Raw genomic sequence first — 22,819 nt, 5'->3', positions numbered from 1 at the left:
TCATGTTTACCAATACTGATACCAGTTACATTTGGATCTTGTCTAATTCTTTCTGCAAGCGGTTCAATTGCCAGTATAAACAGAAAGGGGAGAGCGGACATCCGTGTCTTGTGTACCTTTCTAAAGCAATTTCATCAGATAATCTATTATTTGTGTATATTTTATGCTTCAGGGCATTTATATAATATTTTTATAAAATTTATTATTTCAGCTGGAAATAATGCCTAAGCCTAAAAAAAGCCTTTTTCCTTGTGGGGGGCAGGCGAAATGTACCCAGTTGTCCGAATTTTCTGGGGACTTCTGGTCCCCACAAGGATAGCAAAACTAAACCAAACACACACACACACAACACATCATACATTGAACAGGCACTCTGCCTGTCATTCCTTTGAGCCACTGGGTCCCCCAGGGAAAATATGTGATGAAAAAGAAGTGAAAAGATGGATGGATGAACGATAGAAGGATAGATAAATGGACTGATGTGAAATTCATGGCCCGCAGAGCGTCTAAAAATCAATTCTGTCCTCCGTAAGGTCACACAAGTCATCCCTCTCCACTCGCAGTGAGGGCAGCATCCTGAAGAGGTGCATGCTGGGAGTAATTACCCACAACCAAACATAGTGCTGAAGCGGGACAATAGCTGTAGAAAGAAGAAGAGAAAGAGAAAGAAGGTAAAAGTCGACGTCTGTAAACTTCTGTAGTCAATGTTTTGTTTGATGCTCGTCAAAGTGATCTTTAATCGAGCTTTCGTGATATACTGACAACGGTCAGACGGTTTGACTGACATGGTTCAACCAAGTCAAGTTATCAATTTGGTCTTAAACCATGTGCTGGTCAAAACATTACAACTGTATCACCAAAGCCTAAATAAAGAGATTACCTTTTGCGACCATGCAGCAAACATTTGAGGTGAAATATATTTCTCTACCCCCTGCTCCTATAGCCACTCTGGTCCCTGCGTGAGTGCCAACCCCAGGGTTAACACTATGTAATTAACAGCATGTCCGCCAGCACCTTCCCCAGCACCGCTCTGGAAGCTAGGTAATTGGTGCCCTCCGAAACGGTGGGAAAACATCACAAAGGAAGGAGAGAAAGGAAAATAAGGTGATTAATTTGCAGGAGGAGGAGGTCAATGGCGACGTATATCACAGCACGTTGGCGGAATTTAATTTCCCTGATTCCCTCGGCCTCCACAAGCCGCGCTGGCCTCGCTCCATGATTGCTTTGGCATTCTGCGTTCACCTCGTAACCGACGGAGGGAGGACAGCGAGTGAAGGGCGCTGCCATGGCGGCTTGGCAGCAAGCATGGCTTAATTAAAGGAAGATGTGAGGGACCCAAGGACCCCGATTCTATCCACAACGTCTCCGCTGTGGATAGAGAATATTCCCAGAACGTTCCCCAGGAGAGTGGATTAGAATGGAGGGTCAGGACCCAGCTAGTGACAAGACACAGTAAGGTCAAGCAGAATGCTCGGAGAGAGTTGTGTTACTCTGGTGTGCTTATGGACGGAGTGCAAATAGCAGTTTCTGTATATGTGTTATATGGCAGAACTGTCATGACATATAGGTCCTATCATTAGGAATACCTGGGTTGGGTAAAGGTACTCTCATTGTACAGTACCTTTCTAATGTTCAAGACAAATTTCCCCTTGGGGACAATAAGGTAGATCCTAAAGCCTATATCTATCTATTTTTCAACCCTTATCGCCAGTATAAAACCCATGAGATACATCATCTCATTTCCAAGGGGTCTTGTATACTGTACATGAAACAACTAAACATCAAGAACACTAAACAATAATCCAATCCCAACATCTAACCCCCTTCGTGGCATCAGCGAGATTGACAGGTGACATCAGAAGGTGTGCTTGTCTTTGTTGTTTCAGCAGGGCTTAACCACAGGGGTCACAGAGACCCAGGTAGGTCTTCCTTCCTAGTGGGCAATTAACTTCCCAAACCCATATCACACTTCCTGTTCACACCTAAGACAACCTGTCAATCAACCGCCTTTCCGGGTATCTCAGTGTTCACAGACAGACAGAGACAGACACACACACACACACACAGTCAGGAACACACACAGACTCAGTCACACACTGCGCACCCACACACACACACGCTGCTGAGTTCTAATAATAATACTCTTCTGACTGGAGGAAGACGTGGGTTTGTACTGTTGTTATCATGTCCTTGACTTCACAAAGAACACCTATGTTTAGATACATAACAACTCATTTCAGTCTTCTATTTTTGTACTACCTTGATAGCTGACTCATGAATCCTATGTTAAGATGCCTTAGAACCTCTATATTTAGAACATGTTTGTGTTTGATCGTTGATGACTCACTCACTATTAGAAAAGAAGGCGCTATCTAGAACCTAAAATGGTTCTTCGACTGTCCCCATAGGATAATCCCTTGATAAAACCTTTTTGGTTCCAGGTATAACCCTTTTGGTTCCAGGTTTAATCCTTTTGGGTTCCATGAACAACCCTTTCCACAGAGGGTTCTACATGGAACCCAAAAGGGTTCTACCTGAAACCAAAAAAGGTTATCCTGTGGGGACAGCCGAAGAACCCTTTTGGAACCCTTTTTTCTAAGAGTATGTAGTGGAATTATATGTATTTCCTCATGTACACATAAATCATTTTCCAAAAGTTTACCTCACTAAAGAAGGGACTCTGGTACGGCACCAGGCTGACTGTATTCCCTCCAAACTGTCAGGAGCAACCAAATAATAAACCACTACATATATCCAACTAATTTGCAAATGAAAGTCAATGCAGGGCACACAGTCGGATACACTAACGTTGGCGACTAATAATTACAGATCTGTTCCTCTGTGGTGTTAATTAGGGCACAAACCCTTCCATGATGCCCGAGTAATAATAGAATCTGTCCGTTTAAGGGTCTGGGATGCCCTTTCAATTTGCATGCATCCTACGCATCCCAATGAGAACGGGGCCTTCCCCTAAGTCTGCATGTCTCTGCACTAATGAAGATGTGACAGTACTACTGCGTGACTAGCGGGAAGAGGGAGGAGAAGGAGGAGAGAAGGCTTGTGGAATGGTTAAAGAGAAGAGACAGAGGTGGAGTTGAGGTGAGGGAGAGTGGTGAAGAGGACTGAAAGGAATTGCCTGAGAGATGGTCGCACAAACGGTTGTAGTTCTTTAGATGTACCATTTACCCCTACTGTACTCAAGCAGTCCTACACACACACACACACACACACACACACACACACACACGCACACGCACACGCACACACACACAACAAAAAAGAGACATATCACAGTTTCCCTGTTCTACGTTGCTTGTTTTCAACGAGTTGCTATGAACATTGCTGGCGACCTACCTATCCATTTCAAAGTGTAAAGGTAGGAAAACATCAGAACAAACACTCAGAGAGTAGCTAGTAGGACATACCAGAGAGCTGGTGTAGGAGGGGTCAGAGGTATCGTCCTGGAGGTAGCGCGACAGCCCGAAGTCAGACACTTTGCAGACCAGGTTGCTGTTGACCAGGATGTTGCGAGCGGCCAGGTCTCTATGGACGTAGTTCATCTCAGAGAGGTACTTCATGCCCGCCGCGATGCCCCTCATCATGCCCACCAGCTGGATCACGGTGAACTGACCGTCGTTTTGCTGCAGGAGAGAAGAGATGGAGAGACGAGAGAAAGAAACAGATAAATGAGGATCGTTAGTGTCATTACCGTTGTTAGTATTGTGATCGCCGCCATTTTCTCTTGCTGCAGAGACAGGAGAAGACGACGGCCATATCAAAATAAACTTTTATTTTGCAGGCCTTTCCGCTGAGATGTTGACAATATACAAGCAATACTTCACTGATTCCTACACGATTTGACAGCATTAGGCATTGAGGTGTGTCGACCAGACACGGTTGTATTCGATTGCATGGTTCTATTTGATTGCAATGCAATTGATTTGACAACCGCAACGACATGACACAAACACAAGCACATTCTGCATGCTATGCCACATATTCTGTGTCATATTACATAAAGGCCATGCCTAGCCAACATTGTCCTGACACGGAGAGAGTCTGTGCTGAAAATTCTGCATCCTCTGGGATCTTGCTCCCAGATTAGACAACCCTGCGGATGCATCTGTGACACCATAGCCAGGAAGTAAGAGTAAACTTTTGTACAAGGGTACAAGATAAGCCGTCAGACATACGTACAATGTTCCATACACACACAGTGTGACAAACAGCCTAACCTGATACCTATCTGAGCGCGACCTACTTCTACAAGACAGAAAACAGCTTTTTTCTGTGTCTGATTATGTGACTGAATCTTGAAGCGTTACGCTTAAAGTGGTTTGTTCTTTAGATTTGTACTTTTACACTAGCAGCTATTGACACAGACCCAGACAGCCCTTGTCTTGCATCTCATCACCTATTTTATATCAAAAGGAAAGGGTATTCTTTTTGATTCCCAAATTGGATTCTCCAAACACGATCCTATCAAAACTAGTTGTTGGAGGATGTAGTAAAAATGGTACATGGTCCATCACTGTGGGTAACACACACACACGGCGGAGCTCTCTCCCCTTCCTAGTTCCTCCCCGTGTCTCCAATGCTCAGAGGAGCTTTGAACCCGACACACACTAACAAATAAGAGGGTAGGGTAAGATCGATGGGAACACAAGTCAGATGTGGTGGCTAGCAAAGCCAACTTCAAAGGGTCCCTTTAAACCAGCAGTAGATCAAAGTGAAGAGGAAAACCAATCCAAGAGATGGAGGAAGAAGGGAAGGAGAGAAAAAAAAGGGTTGAATATTGATTAAGCTGTACAATTGCTCGTTCCTTACCAGCTACAAAAGAGTGAGGGGATAGTTCATTAAGAGCTTGGGGCATGAGTAGAGAAATTAAATGAAGACGGAAGTTGGCTATTTCAGGAAGTCTTCGATGAGGAGAAGATGGAATTGTGTTCGGTTCATTTTCAAGTCTTCTGGAGTTACACAGCGGTCTGTATTTTCAGCTGGTGTGAAGGAGGCGCAATGGTATTTTCCAGCCCTAAAGCCAGGCTCGGCAATTACCTGTCCAACATCAGCGCGCTTGCGCTGAGGTGGAAGGGTGGCAATATTTGAGGTGTGTCCTGAAAAACAAGTGACAATTTCATGCGTCTCTAAAGGGACTTTTTAAGAGCCAGAAAAAGCAGGTCTTAACGGTAATGCAGTTGATGATGGCATGGGTTTTGAGAGCAGGATCTCAGCCTATCCAGCCATGACGCACAGGGCCCAGGGGAAGAGAAATGTTGCTTTTGTGCCAGTGAATCTCGTATTAAGAAACATTAAAAAAAACTATTGGTTTCCCCCCCATTTAATTTGATTAAAAACCAAGCATAGCCTACCCTCCCTTTAATCAACGCTGGTTTAGCAGTTTCGCATAGGTCTGTCTTTTTATGCTGGCCATTATCCAAGTAGCCTATGAATAAAGGACTCTACTGAGAGTTATACTGGTGCTACTGAGAGCTACTGAAAGTCTACTGGTCAACTGAGAGTGCTTTGACATATTTTGGAGGTTTGTGCCCTCATGCTTTTTCATTATTCACAATCCACATACCTGCATACTTCATTTCACTTGATTGAGTAGGCTGTTCATCCCCATGTTCATCCCCATTCCCCTCGTCTGATTACCAAAGACATGTTCCTCCAAACTATTAAATCCTATAATACCATGTCAAGGGCCGATTTTTTGAGAATCTGCCTCGCACATAGGCAACAATACAATTGACAGGAGCCTAGTTTTTTGTATAGACGTGTGAATGTTATGTGTAAAGACACTGAGGCCTACGTGTGCACACAGTGCCATAGAACGAGAGAAGCGATTTATGAGGTCATGCTTCTGACCCCATCCTATTTAGAAATATTGGTGTTGTTTTAAAAAACAGATTGCTTGTTTTCCTTTTCATATCAAGCCCTTCATAGGCTACCCTTACCCTAGGACTCGGCTACTAAGGCTGGTTCAACAGCAATGCTGTCGTGCCTTTTTGATCCTTCCTGGTCTTGCAACGTAGTCTATCCATAAAAGGTGTTTAAATGGTCTATTCGTCAGAGGGTCTTGAATTGAAAATATACTGCACATCCTAAATCAGACACACATATGCCTACTTGCATACTTCATTTCACTTGTTCAAGTATCCATCCCCATCTCCAAAGAGCGCCTCTCATCCGGTTACCAAATACACACTTCAAACGTATTTAAATGACTCAGTCCTATAGTGCAGCATCAATGGTAGGCCTAGGCTATATTTTGCTTATTGAGATTTTGTGTCACACACATACAATACAATTTACGGTAGCCTAGTATTGTCATTTGAGGAGGAGTGCGATGCGTAAAGACATGTAGGCTAGGCGCGTTTAAGTCAATTACAACAATGTTGACTGCCAACATTCCAAGCATAGTCTATTGAGAAAATTCTGGATGTTTTCGTTTTTTTTTTACTGTTGCTATTACTCCTTACTATAGCCTATGCTATTAGATAAGTTGTAGAATTAATCAACAATGGACCAGGACAAGAACATTCCATGCCCCAGCCGAATTGGAGTTGATGACAACGCAAAGACCATCAATAATCTACAGAACTTGAGACAAACACATGAGTATTAAGCTATGGAACGCATTGATTGGCCAGTGAGTGGCCAAGCCCTCGTCACACCTGCAACTTGTTTATTAATTAAAACCCAAAATATTTCTGACACACCCTCAGACCTATAGCGCTACTGGCAGCGCTTAGATCATGGTTCCGCAACTGAAGGCCCGTGGGACGAATTTGGCCCGCGGATGGTTTAATTTGGCCCCCCAAGTTTTCTGTTGAATTTTCATTGTTGGACATAAAATACTGTAAAAACACCAGGAAATCAGCTCCAAGTGATTTTAATTTAAGAAATCTGTTCCCAATTATTCTCACACATAATATAGAGACACATGATCAGATACAAATGTAAGTAAGGTTTGAAATGATTATGTTTAAGTCAAAGATATCTCTTTGGGCTTCTTGCGGTCAATTGGCAGTCTACAAATTATTTGTAATTATGTTCCGGCCCCACTACAATCCACTCCAGGAAAAAATCGTCCAGCAACTGAATCTAGTTGATGATCCCTGGCTTAGATTTACCATTGCGTTAGGTTAGTTAAAATAGAGCTCAGTGTGCTCTAATCCTAAACCCTATTATTGGCTGTAGAACTCTACAGTACATTGCCATGGCCCATGAACTGCATGTTTATTGCAGTCACAAATGTTCTGCATTATATATCATCATCTCTAACTCATATGCGTTTTTTCAATCCACAAACAAGCTGCAATGCACCAGTGCAGTTTTAGTGCACCATACATCATCATATATGTGAATAGCCAATTATGTAAATAAATTATTACCACAGTATAACATTTCTATAAAGATACTATAAAAAGAGATGGTAAACTGTGTTAATACATTATTAATTAGGCATAGTGGACAGAAAACCCTCCATATTCCTGGGGCTATATTCATAAAGTGGCTCCTGGTGGGAGTGCTGATCTAGGATCAGTTTTGCCTTTTAAATCATAATGAATAAGATTACATGTACAGGGAGACCAGCTGATCTTAGAGCAGCTCTTCTACTCTAAGATGCTTGATACTCACATGCTCTATAACTCACCCTCAGGAAGGAATCAAGTGCCCCGTTCTCCATAAACTCTGTGACGATCATGACTGGCCGACTCTTGGTGACCACGCCCTCAAGTCTGATGATGTTGGGGTGGTCGAACTGTCCCATGATTGACGCCTCGGACAGGAAGTCCCGCCTCTGCTTCTCCACGTATCCTGCCTTCAGGGTCTTAATGGCCACGTAGATCTCCCTCTTGCCTGGCAGCTTCAGACGTCCCTTGTACACCTCACCAAACTCACCTGGGGGAGAGAGTGTGTGGTTATAGCGCTAGATCAACAATCTAGACAGATCAAGTATTAGACCTTGAGATTTCGGTAAATAGGAATCCATTAGATTGTGCTAGTGCAAGACCTTAAAACTGGCTCAATAAACTATCATTGACCACGGATCCTACACAACTTGCATGTTGGACCATAGGTCACAAGCAGTGTTTTCACGAATCAAAACGACACTACATGACCAAATGTATGTGGACACCTGCTCGTCCAACATCTCAATCCAAAATCATTGGCATTAATAAGGAGTTGGTGCCCCCTTTGCTGCTATAACAGCGTCCACTCTTCTGGGAAGGCTTTCCACTAGAAGATCGAACATTTCTGTGGGGACTTGCTTCCATTTAGCCACAAGCGCATTAGTGAGGTCGAGTACTGTTGTTGGACAATTAGGCCTAGCTCACAGTCAACGTTTCAATTCATCCTAAAGGTGTTTGATGGAGTTGAGGTCAAGGCCGTGTGCAGGCCAGTCAAGTTCTTCCACACCGATCTCGAATAAACCATTTTTGTATGGACCTCGCTTTGTGCATGGGGGCATTGTCATGCTGAAATAGGAAAGGGCCCCCCCAAACTGTTGCCACAAAGTTGGAAGCCCATAATTGTCTAGAATGTCATTGTATGCAGTAGCATTACAGCAAAAAACAGCCCCAGGCCATTATTCCTCCTCCACCAAACTTTACAGTTGGCAATATGCATTCGGGCAGGTCCCGTTCTCTTGAGATCTGCCAAACCCAGAATTTGTCTGTCAGACTGCCAGATGGTGAAGCGTGATTCATAACTCCAGAGAACGTGTTTCCAATGCTCCAGAGTCCAATGGCAGCGAGTTTTACACCACCCCAGCTGACGCTTGGCATTGCGTATGGTGATCTTAGGCTTGTGTGCGGCTGCTCGGCCATAGAAACCCATTTCATGAAGCTCCCGACGAACAGTTATTGTGCTGACGTTGCTTCCTGAGGCAGTTTGGATCTCGGTAGGGATTGTTGCAACTGAGGACAGACAATTTTTATGCGCTACGTGCTTCAGCACTCGGTGGTTCCGTTCTGTGAGCTTGTGTGACCTACCACTTCTCATCTGAGCCGTTGTTGCCCCTAGACGTTTCCACTTCACAACAGAAGCACTTACAGTTAACCGGGGCAGCTCTAGCAGGGCAGAAATTTTACAAAAAGGTGGCATCCTTTGACGGTGCTACGTTGAAACTCACTGAGCTCTTCAGTAAGGCCATTCTACTGCCAATGTTTGTCTATGGAGATTGCATGGCTGTGTGCTCGATTTTATACACCCATCACCAACGGATGTGGCTGAAATAGCCGAATCCACTAATTTGTACTTTTGTATATACAGTTGAAGTCGTACGTTTACATACGCCTTAGCCATTACATTTAAACTCAGTTTTTCACAATTTCTGACATTTAATCCAAGTAAAAATTCTCTGTCTTAGGTCAGTTAGGATCACCACTTGATTTTAAGAATGTGAAATGTCAGAATAATAGTAGAGAGTGATTTATTTCAGCTTTTATTTCTTTCATCACATTCCCAGTGGGTCAGAAGTTTACATACACTCAATTAGTATTTGGTAGCATTGCCTATAAATTGTTTAACTTGGGTTAAATGTTTTGGGTAGCCTTCCACAAGCTTCCCACAATAAGAATTTTGGCCCATTCCTCCTGACAGAGCTGGTGTAACTGAGTCAGGTTTGCAGGCCTCCTTGCTCGCACACGCTTTTTCAGTTCTGCCCTCAAATTTTCTATAGGATTGAGGTCAGGGCTTTGTGATGGCCACTCCAATACCTTGACTTTGTTGTCCTTAAGCCATTTTGCCACAACTTTGGAAGTTTGCTTGGGATCATTGTCCATTTGGAAGGCCCATTTGCGACCAAGCTTGAACTTCCTGACTGATGTCTTGAGATGTTGCTTCAATATATCCACATAATTTCCCTCCCTCATGATGCCATCTATTTTGTGAAGTGCACCAGTCCCTCCTGCAGCAAAGCAACCCCACAACATGATGCTGCCACCCCCGTGCTTCACGGTTGGGATGGTATTCTTCGGCTTGCAAGCCTCCCCATTTTTCCTCCAAACATAACGATGGTCATTATGGCCAAACAGTTCCATTTTTGTTTCATCAGACCAGAGGACATTTCTCCAAAAAGTACGATCTTTGTCCCCATGTGCAGTTGCAAACCATAGTCTGGCTTTTTTATTGCGGTTTAGGAGCAGTGGCTTCTTCCTTGCTGAGCGGCCTTTCAGGTTATGTAGATATAGGACCCGTTTTACTGTGGATATAGATACTTTTGTGCCTGTTTCCTCCAGCATCTTCACAAGGTCCTTTGCTGTTGTACTGGGATTGATTTGCACTTTTCGCACCAAAGTACGTTCATCTCTAAGAGACAGAACGCGTCTCCTTCCTGAGCGGTATGACGGCTGCGTGGTCCCATGGTGTTTATACTTGTGTACTATTGTTTGTACAGATGAACGTGGTACCTTCAGGCGTTTGGAAATTGCTCCCAAGGATGAACCAGACTTGTGGAGGTCTAAAAAAACAAATCTGAGGTCTTGGCTGATTTCTTTTGATTTTCCCATGATGTCAAGCAAAGAGGCACTGAGTTTGAAGGTAGGCCTTGAAATACATCCACAGGTACACCTCCAATTGACTCAAATGATGTAAATTTGCCTATCAGAAGCTTTTAAAGCCATGACATAATTTTCTGGAATTTTCCAAGCTGTTTAGAGGCACAGTCAACTTAGTGTATGTAAACTCCTGACCCACTGGAATTGTGATACAGTGAATTATAAGTGAAATAATCTGTCTGTAAACAATTGTTGGAAAAATTACTTGTGTCATGCACGAAGTAGATGTCCTAACCGACTTGCTAAAAGTATAGTTTGTTAACAAGACATTTGTGGAGTGGTTGAAAAACGAGTTTTAATGACTCCAACCTATGTGTATGTAAACTTCCGACTTCAACTGTATAGTGTAATTATTGTATTTGCGATACTGATCAACAGTGGGGCTATCTTGTTCCACAGCAGCTCAGAATATGGGGAGGAAATTCATCAATAGAAACTAAAAGAGTAACAACCCAACAAATTCACAGTAAATATTTCCATTCCTTGATTACTCATCATGCTCCAGGCATCCTGTGGCGATCTCACACCACAAATAAAAAAATTAAAAACATCTGTAATTAGCAAATCCCCATCACCCCTTACCCTTCCCCATACCCCTCCTCCATCTTCCCTTCCCCTTTACCTCCTCCATCTCCCCCTTTCCTTCCTTCCCCTCCTCCATCTCCCCCTTTCCTTCCCCACCTCCATCTCCCCCTATCCTTCCCCACCTCCATCTCCCCTTCCCCTCCTCCATCTCCCCTTACCCTCCTCCATCTCCCCCTTTCCTTCCCCGCCTCCATCTCCCCCTATCCTTCCCCGCCTCCATCTCCCTCTATCCTTCCCCTCCTCCATCTCCCTCTATCCTTCCCCTCCTCCACCTCCCCCTATCCTTCCCCTTCTCCATCTCCCCCTTCTCCATCTCCCCCTATCCTTCCCCTCCTCCATCTCCCTCTATCCTTCCCCTCCTCCATCTCCCCCTATCCTTCCCCTTCTCCATCTCCCCCTATCCTTCCCCTTCTCCATCTCCCCCTATCCTTCCCCTCCTCCATCTCCCTCTATCCTTCCCCTCCTCCATCTCCCTCTATCCTTCCCCTCCTCCACCTCCCCCTATCCTTCCCCTTCTCCATCTCCCCCTATCCTTCCCCTTCTCCATCTCCCCCTATCCTTCCCCTTCTCCATCTCCCCCTATCCTTCCCCTCCTCCATCTCCCCCTATCCTTCCCTCACACGGTGTTTCCTATCATGCAGTGTGTCCCAGCCAGACCATGGTAGTCTATTCCAGTCCTTGTCTCATTAGCCTGCATGGTGTTATTTTAGTCTCCGTATGAATCAACACACATCAGCATGTCCTCCATACAGTCAACAAGGTCTGTCCTGGCTCACTGAGGAAGGACATGTCCAGAGAGAGAGCGAGAGAGAGAGAGAGAGAGAGAGAGAGAGAGAGAGAGAGAGAGAGAGAGAGAGAGAGAGATATATATATATGCAGGGACTGGGACGCTATTGGCTAAAGCTATTTCTGCTGCTATCTAGCTAAGGGACAGCAGATAACCTGCAGTATATTCTACTAGTGCATCACAGGGCACATCAGAAGTGAGCATGTCAAATGCCTGCAATGTAACATCGGTAAGGATGTTGGAAGAGGTCAGTGGCAAAATACTGTATACTTGCACACATATATAAATATTGACCCACAAAGATAACCAACACACAACTGCACCCCCCCTCCCCTCTCCACACACCCCTCCACATCCACTCACACACACACACACATTCATTCACATTTACCTGCACCAATGACCTCTTCGATCTTGACGGTGGACACATCGATCTCCTTGGCGAACTCCCGGACGGCCTCGTTGGGGTCCTCGTAGGTAAAGGGGTCGATGTAGATCTTCATCCCCGGAGAGCCTGAGAAGTGGGTCGGGCAGCCCAGTGGGGAGGTGCAGTTAGACATGTCGGCTCTCAGGGAGAGCTCTAGAACCAATCAGAGTGGCCAGTGAACAATCCAGAATAGAGTAAAGGCTTTGTACATGGAAGGCGTTTTTGGTGGTGCAATGGGAAATGCATGAATATTGAAATATGTCCATATGTCCACACAGTATGTCATATGTTGTTATGTCCATGATGCATATGACAGCAAAGTGCAATGGAAAAAAAACGACCTGTGCATCACATTAATCCAACTCTCAAAAGGTTAAAATGCATTAGTAAAATGAATGATTTTTCTTTGGGTGGAGGCGAACAAGCAAGCATGTGTGAATGGATTTGAATTACAGTAATTACAGTAAAGTCCATTAAGGCTATACTGTTTGCTCCCTTATAGAATTGAGAGAGATAGCGAGACAGAGAAACAGAGAGACACACAGACAAATCGAGAGAGAACAAAAGAACGCTAGAGAGAAAAATGCAGACAGATTTTTTTCTTTCCTCTCCCTCACTCCCTTCCTCTCTGCCCTTTGATAGCGGAGGAACCAATTTCCCCACCGCCTCTCCCCATAGGAGCTCATAAACTGATAAAAACCGCCTCGCTATCAAGCGTCTCAGATAGGTGAGTACAGTTCACTGTCTGGGGATGTCTGGGAATGGAGGATCACTTGGCTTGGGGCGTAGTGAGAATATTATTCAACCCATGCAATGACAACACAGAATATGTGTCTGAAATGCCAACCTACCTGCTATATCTTGTACTACATTTGACGAGAGCTACATGGGACAGCCGCGTACTGGGGCTATGGCCAAAAGTGATGCGCTATATAGAGAATAGGGTGTCATTTGAGATGCAGCTCAAGACAGTCGCCAAAATCCATCCCAACCCTTCAGAGAGCTGATTCTCTCAAAGACATTGATTGCCACTCAGACTGATTTTTACAATATGGCAACCATGATTCAAATGAACCCATCCTCTCCTCACGAACCTCATTCATCTACATGACATGCAGCACATAGGCTAAGCAGAGTCTCGAGTGGCTGAGGACTGGCTGAGAGGGGGATAGGAAGGACAGGATCTAGTCAAGGAGGGGCTCAAGGCACTTTACCTATAGCCCTTGGCTGGAAGCCCTGTCTTGTTAGTACACTCATTACCTTGAACCTTGCCTCTGTGGAATTGCTTATTAGAGACTCCATAGAGATTGGATTACAGCTAAGCAATGAGAGGGTTGAGAGCTCGGCATTCTATAATGACGTTCTGGACATGTGTGTGGCTGAAATAAGGGTAGTAATACTGATAGACACATCTCAGGAATCAGAGGCCTGGCAAACACACAAGTAAATAGGAATGCATACACACGTATACACCACAGGAAGTTGGTGGCACCTTAACTGGGGAGGACAGGTTCGTGGTAATGGCTGGAGAGGAATGAGTGGAATGCCATTCCATTCGCACCGTTCCAGCCATTATTATGAGGCGTCCTCCTCTCAGCAGCCTCCACTGGTATACACATGCAAACATATGCACACGCACACACACACACACGCACAAACTTGAATCCATTGCCTTTTTCCATATTCCACAGAGCTGAGTCCACTTTCATGTATAATTTAATTAGCTAACCGTGTATCTCCTCCTTCTCTCTGGTAAAGCCCTGTTAAACTCGGACGCATCTTTTCATGGCCCACCGATAAAATATAGATCCAAGCCTTAATATTTCATGGCTCCTTGATCTGTGCGTACGGGCCAAAGTGCATCCAAACCTCCAGGTTTATTTTTACCCAGTTATAAAACAACAAGGCCCATTGGGAGAGGGGGTGAGGGGGGAGAGAGGAAGGAGAGAGAGTTAGAGAGAGAAAGAGAGAGAACTATAACTAACAGCTCATGACACAGATGTGGCTCAAAAGTGCACCTAAACTAATATACTTCCTAGCGCCATAATGTACACTCGCTACAGGCAACACATATAAACTAACATCCCGCCTTGCGTTCTCCTCATTACGAGTTCAGTTCTGTCCATAAACAAAGTTAATTAGCCGACATCTGATGCGAGAAAATCATTCATCAGACACACTTATTAAGCAGAGATCATAGAGAGAAAATCCACAACAGTCTGCATGTCAAAAGGGATCAACACGCCGCTGGCCTGGATCGTAAATGTAAATCTAACTCCATCAATCCCGCAATTACCTTCTTAGTGAAATATGCGGCAGTTCGTCGAAGAATCTGTCATTTCCGGGGTCGTTTTTCCAATGATAGACGTTGCTGTCAGAATAGTCTGGGCCCTTATCACTATGTGAGACGGTGGGTATACAGTTAGCTGTCTGTCTATTCATGCACACACCAGATGCTGAAGCACAAACAACAGCAGCTGAGACAACTTGTTGATGGATAAGGTAAAAGTGTGTGTGTGTGTGTGTGTGTGTGTGTGTGTGTGTGTGTGTGTGTGTGTGTGTGTGTGTGTGTGTGTGTGTGTGTGTGTGTGTGTGTGTGTGTGTGTGTGTGTATGGGGATGGGTGACACATGGATACATGTGTATAGATGTATGTGGGAATGTACTAAATATGTATTGCGTGGGAGTTTGTGAATGTCAGTGAGTACGTGTTGATAAATGGTGACAGGTACCCGTGATGTGTGTGGGCGTGCATGCGTGTGTGAGTGTGTGTGTTTCTGCATTTGTGTGTGTATGCCGTAGGCCTACATAAATGGAGGCTAGCAGATGTGTGTGTGTGTGTGTGTGTGTGTGTGGGTGTGTGTGTGGGTGTGTGTGTGTGTGTGTGTGTAATGTTTATGGATGGCTGTTGATAACTACTTTGTGCCTCTTGAGTACACAGTACAGTGTGTGGATGTGTGTGAACAGCACTGGAGTATTTACCTATCCAGCCAAGCGAGAGTTGATGTCAAAGAGGGAGGGAGGGAGGGTAGATAAACTGAATGTGTGCATCCCTAAGCCATCTCCCTCTTGTCTTTTCTGCCTCTCTGATCATTTCCCTCTCTGCTCTCTCCTCCTTTCCCCCTATCCTCCTGTCACTGTGTCGCTCCACCCCTCACTTCTTCTTCCTCTCTACCTCTCTACCCCCCCCCCCCCCCCCCCCCTCCATCTCCCTCCATCTGGATCTCATGGCACCAGATCCACTGGGACTGCGTGCTAACATCTGTAGTCTTTAAGCACTGACACCCATTGCCACGCTATTACCATTCACTGACATGGACCAGTCAGCCATATACAGTCTGGTAGCCTGCCAACGAGGGTTTGTGTGTGTGTGTGTGGGGGTATTCATGTTGGTGTGGGTGCATGCGTGTAGCCCCCATAACCTCAACACTGACAACATGTTGGTTCACTCACTACAGCTACAGACCTCTAGTTTTTAAAGGGACAGTTCACCGAATTTTTCACATTCAGTCAAATCCCCAAACTATCCCTTTAATGTTTTAGGGTTTGCATGTTCAGACTCCATTCCCAGGGTGAAAACCAGAAACACTGTTTAGACTCCATTCCCAGGGTGAAAACCAGAAACACTGTTTTCGCATTTCAACCAAAAAGAATCAAAGTGTTTCTTCCAATGAACAGTAATTACAAAAACGTCCGTCAAATCAGGAAGAGAAAAGATCGGACACAATGTGTTCCTAAGTATTAGTATTAGTTAGTGGGAGAGAGTGGAGGGAACAAACACAAGATGAATAGGAACACTTTTTGATTTTTTTCCCCCTCCACTCCAAAATGCTCAATTGATGAGTAGCGCTTTAACTGCTGTTAGCATCTCTCTCACATCTTTTGTTAATTTCTCCACTTATGTTAATTGCACTCACTCACCCTAAAATAGCCTCTGACAGAACCAAATCTGAGCACTGACTCTGTGAGTTTGAACGGGGTAGGAAAAAGGAGCAGCCATTTTATCTCCCCCTCTCTCTGGCTCTTTAATGAGCTCTGGGCTACGGCTGCTTTAACCCTGACAAAACCGAGCCAAGTAGCGAAAGATTTCTGTCTCAGTCTCGACGAAACCCTATCCCCTATAAGTAAGCACTCTTTTAGACAGCTCGGTCAGCCTTCCGACAGGCTCGGTTTCGACTGGCGTACTGTTTCTCACGCATGCTCTTGCTTGCCTTGCTCTGAGGCAACTTTACGGTGTGAGTCAGCACGTGACAGGACCCTGGCTCAATCATGGTTAGATTACACAACAGCCCAGATGCGTGGCAGTCAATGTTACTTAGAGCAGAAAAGGGATGACTTGTTCCCCTTTATGTTGGATCAGGAAGGAGTACCATCAAACATCTATGCTAGAACATGGAGGGGTTATTTTTCCCTCAATGTGGACAGTGGTCGTCAGACCCGTGTGGTGTCAATCACCGTTACAACCCTGAGAGATGAGTGTCAGTCAACGTCATTTAGAAAGTGGAAAGGCTGTTTTTGCCCAGAATGTCAGAACATTAACAGAAACGTTTTTGCCCGGCAAGGCGCTGCGGTGGTGAACTCACCTCTTCCTGTGCTGTAATGCTGTAACTTGTCGCTGTACACCGCTTCCTTGGTGTACACCCGTTTCCTGAACGAGAGATAGAGATAGAAATGTTCAGTCAAGACAGGATAAAAGGTGGAGCAAAGAGGAATCATTACATCTGTCTCGGAGTCTCACTAACTGATGGCTGAAAGCAACCCGGTCTGAAATTGAATCAGTGGCTAAGGGTTAGCGGTAGCTCCACCGCCCCAATTGAAGTCTGATGAGAATGAGCTGGTTTTTAATTAGAGATGTGCTAGCATGTCTGTAGCTTTTCATCCGTTTTCCTCCATCTCTCCTCTGCTCCCTCCGTCATCAAAGACCCTGTCGTGTCTGATGGTCGCTTTGCTACTGGTGACACATGGCGCTGCTGCAAATTCTAAATTCAACTTTAACTTTTCTAAAGACAGAGGAAAGGGGAAAGGTAGCGATGTGTTGTAACAAACTGTCTAGAATTAAATTGGATTCAGTCAGTTAACTCAGATCAATGCAGCGTGAACTCTTTGTAGCACTGTAAAATTGATCATTAATAGAGAAGCATATTAATAATACAGATATGGAACTTAGGTTTAATTTAAACATAGTTTACCTCCTGCTGGCTGTGTGTGTGTGTGTGTGTGTGTGTGTGTGTGTGTGTGTGTGTGTGTGTGTGTGTGTGTGTGTGTGTGTGTGTGTGTGTGTGTGTGTGTGTGTGTGTGACATAGCTGGTGGACCTATTGTAATGTCTGTGTGAATAGCCTTTGTTGGTGATGCGGTGTGGTGGTAGGTGAGACAGACCTGTTGGTGTGTGTGTGTGTGTGAGAGGCACAACTTTTTGGTCTAACATAAACACAGTCAAGATGGTCATGTCGACTGTACAGTACCTGCTGCAGACGATGGAGATGGCCACTAGAGAGACGATGAACACCACTCCTGCTGCAGCTGACCCTGCGATTAGAGGAAGCTGCTCTCTCAACTCTGACTTATAGTCATCTACAGAGACAGAGAGAGGGCAGGGGAGAAAGAAAGAGAGACAGACAGAGAGAGAGAGAGAGAAGAGAGAGAGAGAAACAGAGAGAGGGGGAGGGTATAGTGTAAAGACAGGCAGAGAAGAGTGTGAAAGGAGGACAGAGAGAAGAGGAGAAGGTGGTGTGAGCGGTATGGAGAGAATGTAAAGGTAAAGGTGCGGGAACAGAAAGAACAGCATGGTTAGTCCAGGAAGACCTGAGTATAGAGAGAACAAATACACTCCTCTACGTATTTATTTGGACAGTGGAGCTAATGACACAATACAGTATTTACCATTCATTTCTATTGGGCACAACACAACCCGAAACACAACCATAACAAACTGCAAATGCATCCCACAAGTTTGGAGAGTCACAAGCTGGATGTAGTCATTGCGTGCTAGTAAAATGAGACCAAATACTACACTTTTGACTATACTGTAAGTAAATTTGTCCAAATACTTATGACACCTTCAAATGGGTCGGCAGGGTAGCCTAGTGGTTAGAGCGTTGGACTTGTAACCGAAAGGTTAGCTGACAAGGTGACAAGGTACACATCTGTCGTTCTGCCCCTGAACAGGCAGTTAACCCACTGTTCCTAGGCCGTCATTGAAAATAAGAATTTGTTCTTAACTGACTTGCCTAGTTAAATAAAGGGGGACTAGATACATAAAGTGCTTTCATTTCCAAACAGTAAAACAGATATGTATGAAATTACATACATAATAAAAGGTGACATTCTGTATATAGACGAGTTAGCTGGCAATGTCATGAAAACAATGCATGCACGTCGATGAGGCAGAAGTCAGTGTTCTTATGATTTTGTACAGTCAGATAGCTAGCAACAATGACAAGAAGCCGTGTGGGGAACCATCGGTGGCTTGTTTCAGCTTGTTGTATCTTGTTATTGATACCACGTCTTGTTTTGAGGTGTTTTGATTCTTCTCATGTCTATGCTAATATGGCTCAAATTCACTAGCGAGCTTACCAACAACTCTAACAATGTATTTGAGAGACAAAAAGTGCTCATTGTGCAAATATATTTATGTTTTCAAAAAAGATTTGAAGAGGAAATATAGTTTACAAGTTGTCAACTACATGTTGTCAAAACTGCCTGTTTTGCTCCACCGTTGCACACGCAACGCAACACTTTACTGCTAAACAACCCACCCGTCTATAGAACCAAATGAAACGTTTTAGCTTCGCTGTCCAAGCAAATACAGAGGGGAGTATAGGTGCCTCAGCTCTGAGATGTTGAGTTATATGTAGAGTTAAGCCGTGCTGACTGTCACCTGTACATTTCCATAGGAGAGACCAATGGAGCGAGCTCAAGTGAGAGAGAGGGAGCTGTGAGAGAGGTAGAGAGAGGGAGAATGATCGATAGAGAGAGTGTTTCTGTAGCCATTCCTAATCCCTCCGGTCACAGTCTGACAGACATAAAAGGCCACCTTGGAATTTCTAACGGGGATGTTCAGACACAAGCTCCTGTTAGACAGTCAGATATACAGCTAAACGTTAGCGGCCGAAAGGAGGAAGAATGGCACAGGAGTTCAGAGGGTAGCCCAAAGAACTTCTAAAGGCACACTAAACTGCCTCAGTCTTATATCGTGTCTTTGTGTGGCTGTTTTAGGGCCTTAGGGCTACTCTAGTGGTGTTTCTTGAGCAAGATTTAGCATGCTGCGGGCAAACTGAAATTCGCTTTACAGCAATGGGACAAAAGGAGAAGTAAGGAGAAGTCTTTAGAGCGGTGATATAGTATCTGAAATATCTATAAAATAAGAAACTAAAAGTACACTTGATAATGTGAATTATAGGCCTACTCTTTTGTTAGCTGTAAAGACAGTGTGCTATTTCTCTGTGCAGCTGTATTCAGGTGCTGTGCTGCTGACGGAGTCTCCTAAACTCGGACAGGTGAAAATTATGATTGGCTTGAGCAGAAATCAACTGTCTGAGTGCTAGCTAACAGTAAATAACAGCACATTACAATCAGTCATGTAGGGCTGGGCGATATGGTCATATTTTTTTTGACTTATGGGCAATTCATGATTTGCAGTACGAGTCAAAAGTTTGGACACACCTACTCATTCAAGGGTTTTTTGTTTATTTTTACTATTTTCTATAATGTAGAATAATAGTGAAGACATCAAAACTATAAAAAAGCACATAACACATATTTAGTAACCAAAAAAGTGTTAACAAATCAAAACATATTTTATATTTGAGATTCTTCAAAGTAGCCACCCTTTGCCTTGAGGACAGATTTGCACACTCTTGGCATTCTCTCAACCAGCATCATGAGGAACATTTTTCCAGTGGTCTTTCCCTTCACTCTGTTGTCCAACTCATCCCAAACCATCTCAACTGGGTTGAGGTCGGGTGATTGTGGAGGCCAGGTCATCTGATGCAGCACTCCATCACTTTCCTTCTTGGTCAAATAGCCCTTACACAGCCTGAAGGTGTGTTTTGAGTCATTGTCCTGTTGAAAAACAAATGATAGTCCTACTAAACGCAAACAAGATAGGATGGCGTATCGCTGCAGAATAATGTGGTAACCATGCTGATTAAGTGTGCCTTGAATTCTAAATAAATCACAGACAGTCTCACCCCCACACCATCACACCTCCTCCTCCATGCTTCACGGAGGGAACCACACATGCGGAGATAATCTGTTCACCTACTCTGAGTCTCACAAAGACACAGCGATGGGAACCAAAAATCTCAAATTTGGACTCATCAGACCAAATGACAGATTTCCACCGGTCTAATGTCCATTGCTCGTGTTTCTTGGCCCAAGCAAGTCTCTTCTTCTTCTTAGTGTCCAATAGTAGTGGTTTCTTTGCAGCAATCCGACCATGAAGGCCTGGTTCACGCAGTCTCCTCTGAACAGTTGATGTTGACATGTCTGTTACTTGAACTCTGTGAAGCATTTATTTGGGCTGCAATCTGAGGTGTAGTTAACTCTATTAAACTTATCCTCTGCAGTAGAGGTAACTCTGGTTCCACAAAAACCACAAATTAACTTTTCCTGTGGCGATCCTCCTGAGAGGCAGTTTCATCATAGCGCTTGATAGTTTCAAAGTTCTTGAAATTTTCCCAGATTGACTGACCTTCATGTCTTAAAGTAATGATGGACTTTTGTTTCTCTTTGCTTATTTGAGCTGTTCTTGCCATAATAAGGACTTGGTATTTTACCAAATAGGGCTATCTTCTGTATACCACCCCTACCTTGTCACAACACATCTGATTGGCTCAAACACATTAAGAAGGAAAGAAATTTCACAAATGAACTTTTAACAAGGCACACCTGTTAATTGAAATGCATTCCAGGTGACTACCTCGTGAAGCTGGTTGAGAGAATGCCAAAGAGTGTGCAAAGCTGTCATCAAGGCAAAGGGTGGCAAAGAATCTCAAATATAATACATTTTGTTTTGTTACATTTTTTTGGTTACTACATGATTCCATATGTGTTTTTTCATAGTTTTGATGTCTTCACTATTATTCTACAATGTAGAAAATAGTACAAATAAAGAAAAGCCCTGGAATGAGTAGGTGTGTCCAAATTTTTACCTGGTCCTGTATATCTCAATAAGCATTGTTGTACATTTAAAGGTCAGATCCACTGCATTTCAAACAGTCAGCAATAATCAAATGAATTCAGGGCTTGTGAAGTTATACCTAGGCCTTCCACAACCATAAGACCCACTAATAATTTAATTATTTTATCAAAAGTCTGTCTCTAACAGGTTTTCAGGTCTGTCTATGAAAATGCCCTTTTTTTGTTACAAATGTAACTAGAACCATGCATAAATCACATTCACTAATAATGACTCACTTTTTGTAGCTACAGGTCTCATCAACAATCTCTCAAGCCCACGTGCTAGTGATTAGCCAACAAATCTTTATATTTCAAGTTTAGCCAACCCTGGATCTATTTTCTAGCTAAGGTTGAACAGTTGAATTGTTATGAACACACCCTTCTGTCCATATTCAACAGTTTGAAATGGCGGAGACGTGCATCTCGTCATTATATGTGACCGATCGCCTTGATTCAGTCTTATGTAGAAAAATGTGAAATTATGTTTTTTACATTGGATAAAAGTAGAGACACAGAGCTGCAAAATGGTATATCATACACTGCAGTTGAGGAACAATGGGAAAGTAATTCTGCTTTGAAAGTTGATAAACTTGTAACCTCACTTTTGAGAAAATGCACCTGTCAATCAAATAACTGAGTGAGTGGGGTGATGGTGGGGGGTGAGGAGACAACTGTGGGAGGCATGTGACAATGTGATGACAGACAGATATGAGGGATTGTCGACTGTGAGAGGAGGGGGAGAGAAGAGGAAAAAGAAAAGATTCAGAGAGAAGGATGGAGGAGGGCAGGAGGTAGTGAAGAAGGTGATGAGACAAGTGGAGGGTGGGGTGAGACAAGTGGAGGGTGGGGTTGACACGGGTGAGAGGAGGTGGGGCAGGGGGACGTGGGGAGGAGAGGGGAGGCAGACACTACAGAGGGTAAGGGATTTAGGGGATGGGTCTACCAGGCTGACAGGTGTATAATCAGCAAGCTCTGTCTCACTTCAATATCCGATGTATGTCTATAAATGTCTAACATCAAAGGTTACGTTTAGACATTAATTTAAAATGGTTAAGATAAGGGTTAAGGTTTGGGATAGGGTTAAAACAAAAACAAAAAAAGTTCTGCGATTGAACATGCGACCCTCGGAGCAGGAGCTTGCGGCTTACTCCCTTCCACAACGCTCTAGCAAACCGCAAGCCTTCTTGATGGTAATAGCCTTCATCGTTGCTCCTGGTGGCTTTTTTAGTGGCTGGGGTCCTGGGTACCTGGACGGATGTCGAATTTAGCCTT

The 22,819-nt window shown here is 44.1% G+C and overlaps 1 protein-coding gene across 1 annotated transcript in view; it reads right to left on the bottom strand.

Annotated features, from left to right (window-relative positions):
• LOC120056305 (ephrin type-B receptor 1) overlaps positions 1–22,819 on the bottom strand; it is a 207,649-nt gene that overhangs the window by 18,201 nt on the left and 166,629 nt on the right. The window contains exons 8-12 of the mRNA XM_039004545.1: positions 17,830–17,938; positions 16,950–17,014; positions 12,332–12,454; positions 7,661–7,908; positions 3,426–3,641 (exon numbers count right to left, since the gene is read on the bottom strand). Coding sequence (XP_038860473.1) covers positions 3,426–3,641; positions 7,661–7,908; positions 12,332–12,454; positions 16,950–17,014; positions 17,830–17,938 — 761 coding nt within the window. The remainder of the gene's footprint in view (positions 1–3,425; positions 3,642–7,660; positions 7,909–12,331; positions 12,455–16,949; positions 17,015–17,829; positions 17,939–22,819) is intronic.

This window comes from Salvelinus namaycush, chromosome 11 (assembly GCF_016432855.1).
Source record: "Salvelinus namaycush isolate Seneca chromosome 11, SaNama_1.0, whole genome shotgun sequence".
Lineage (NCBI taxonomy): Eukaryota > Metazoa > Chordata > Actinopteri > Salmoniformes > Salmonidae > Salvelinus > Salvelinus namaycush.
The sequence above is the reverse complement of the archived record's forward strand: the minus strand, read 5'-3'. Positions and strand labels throughout refer to the sequence as shown.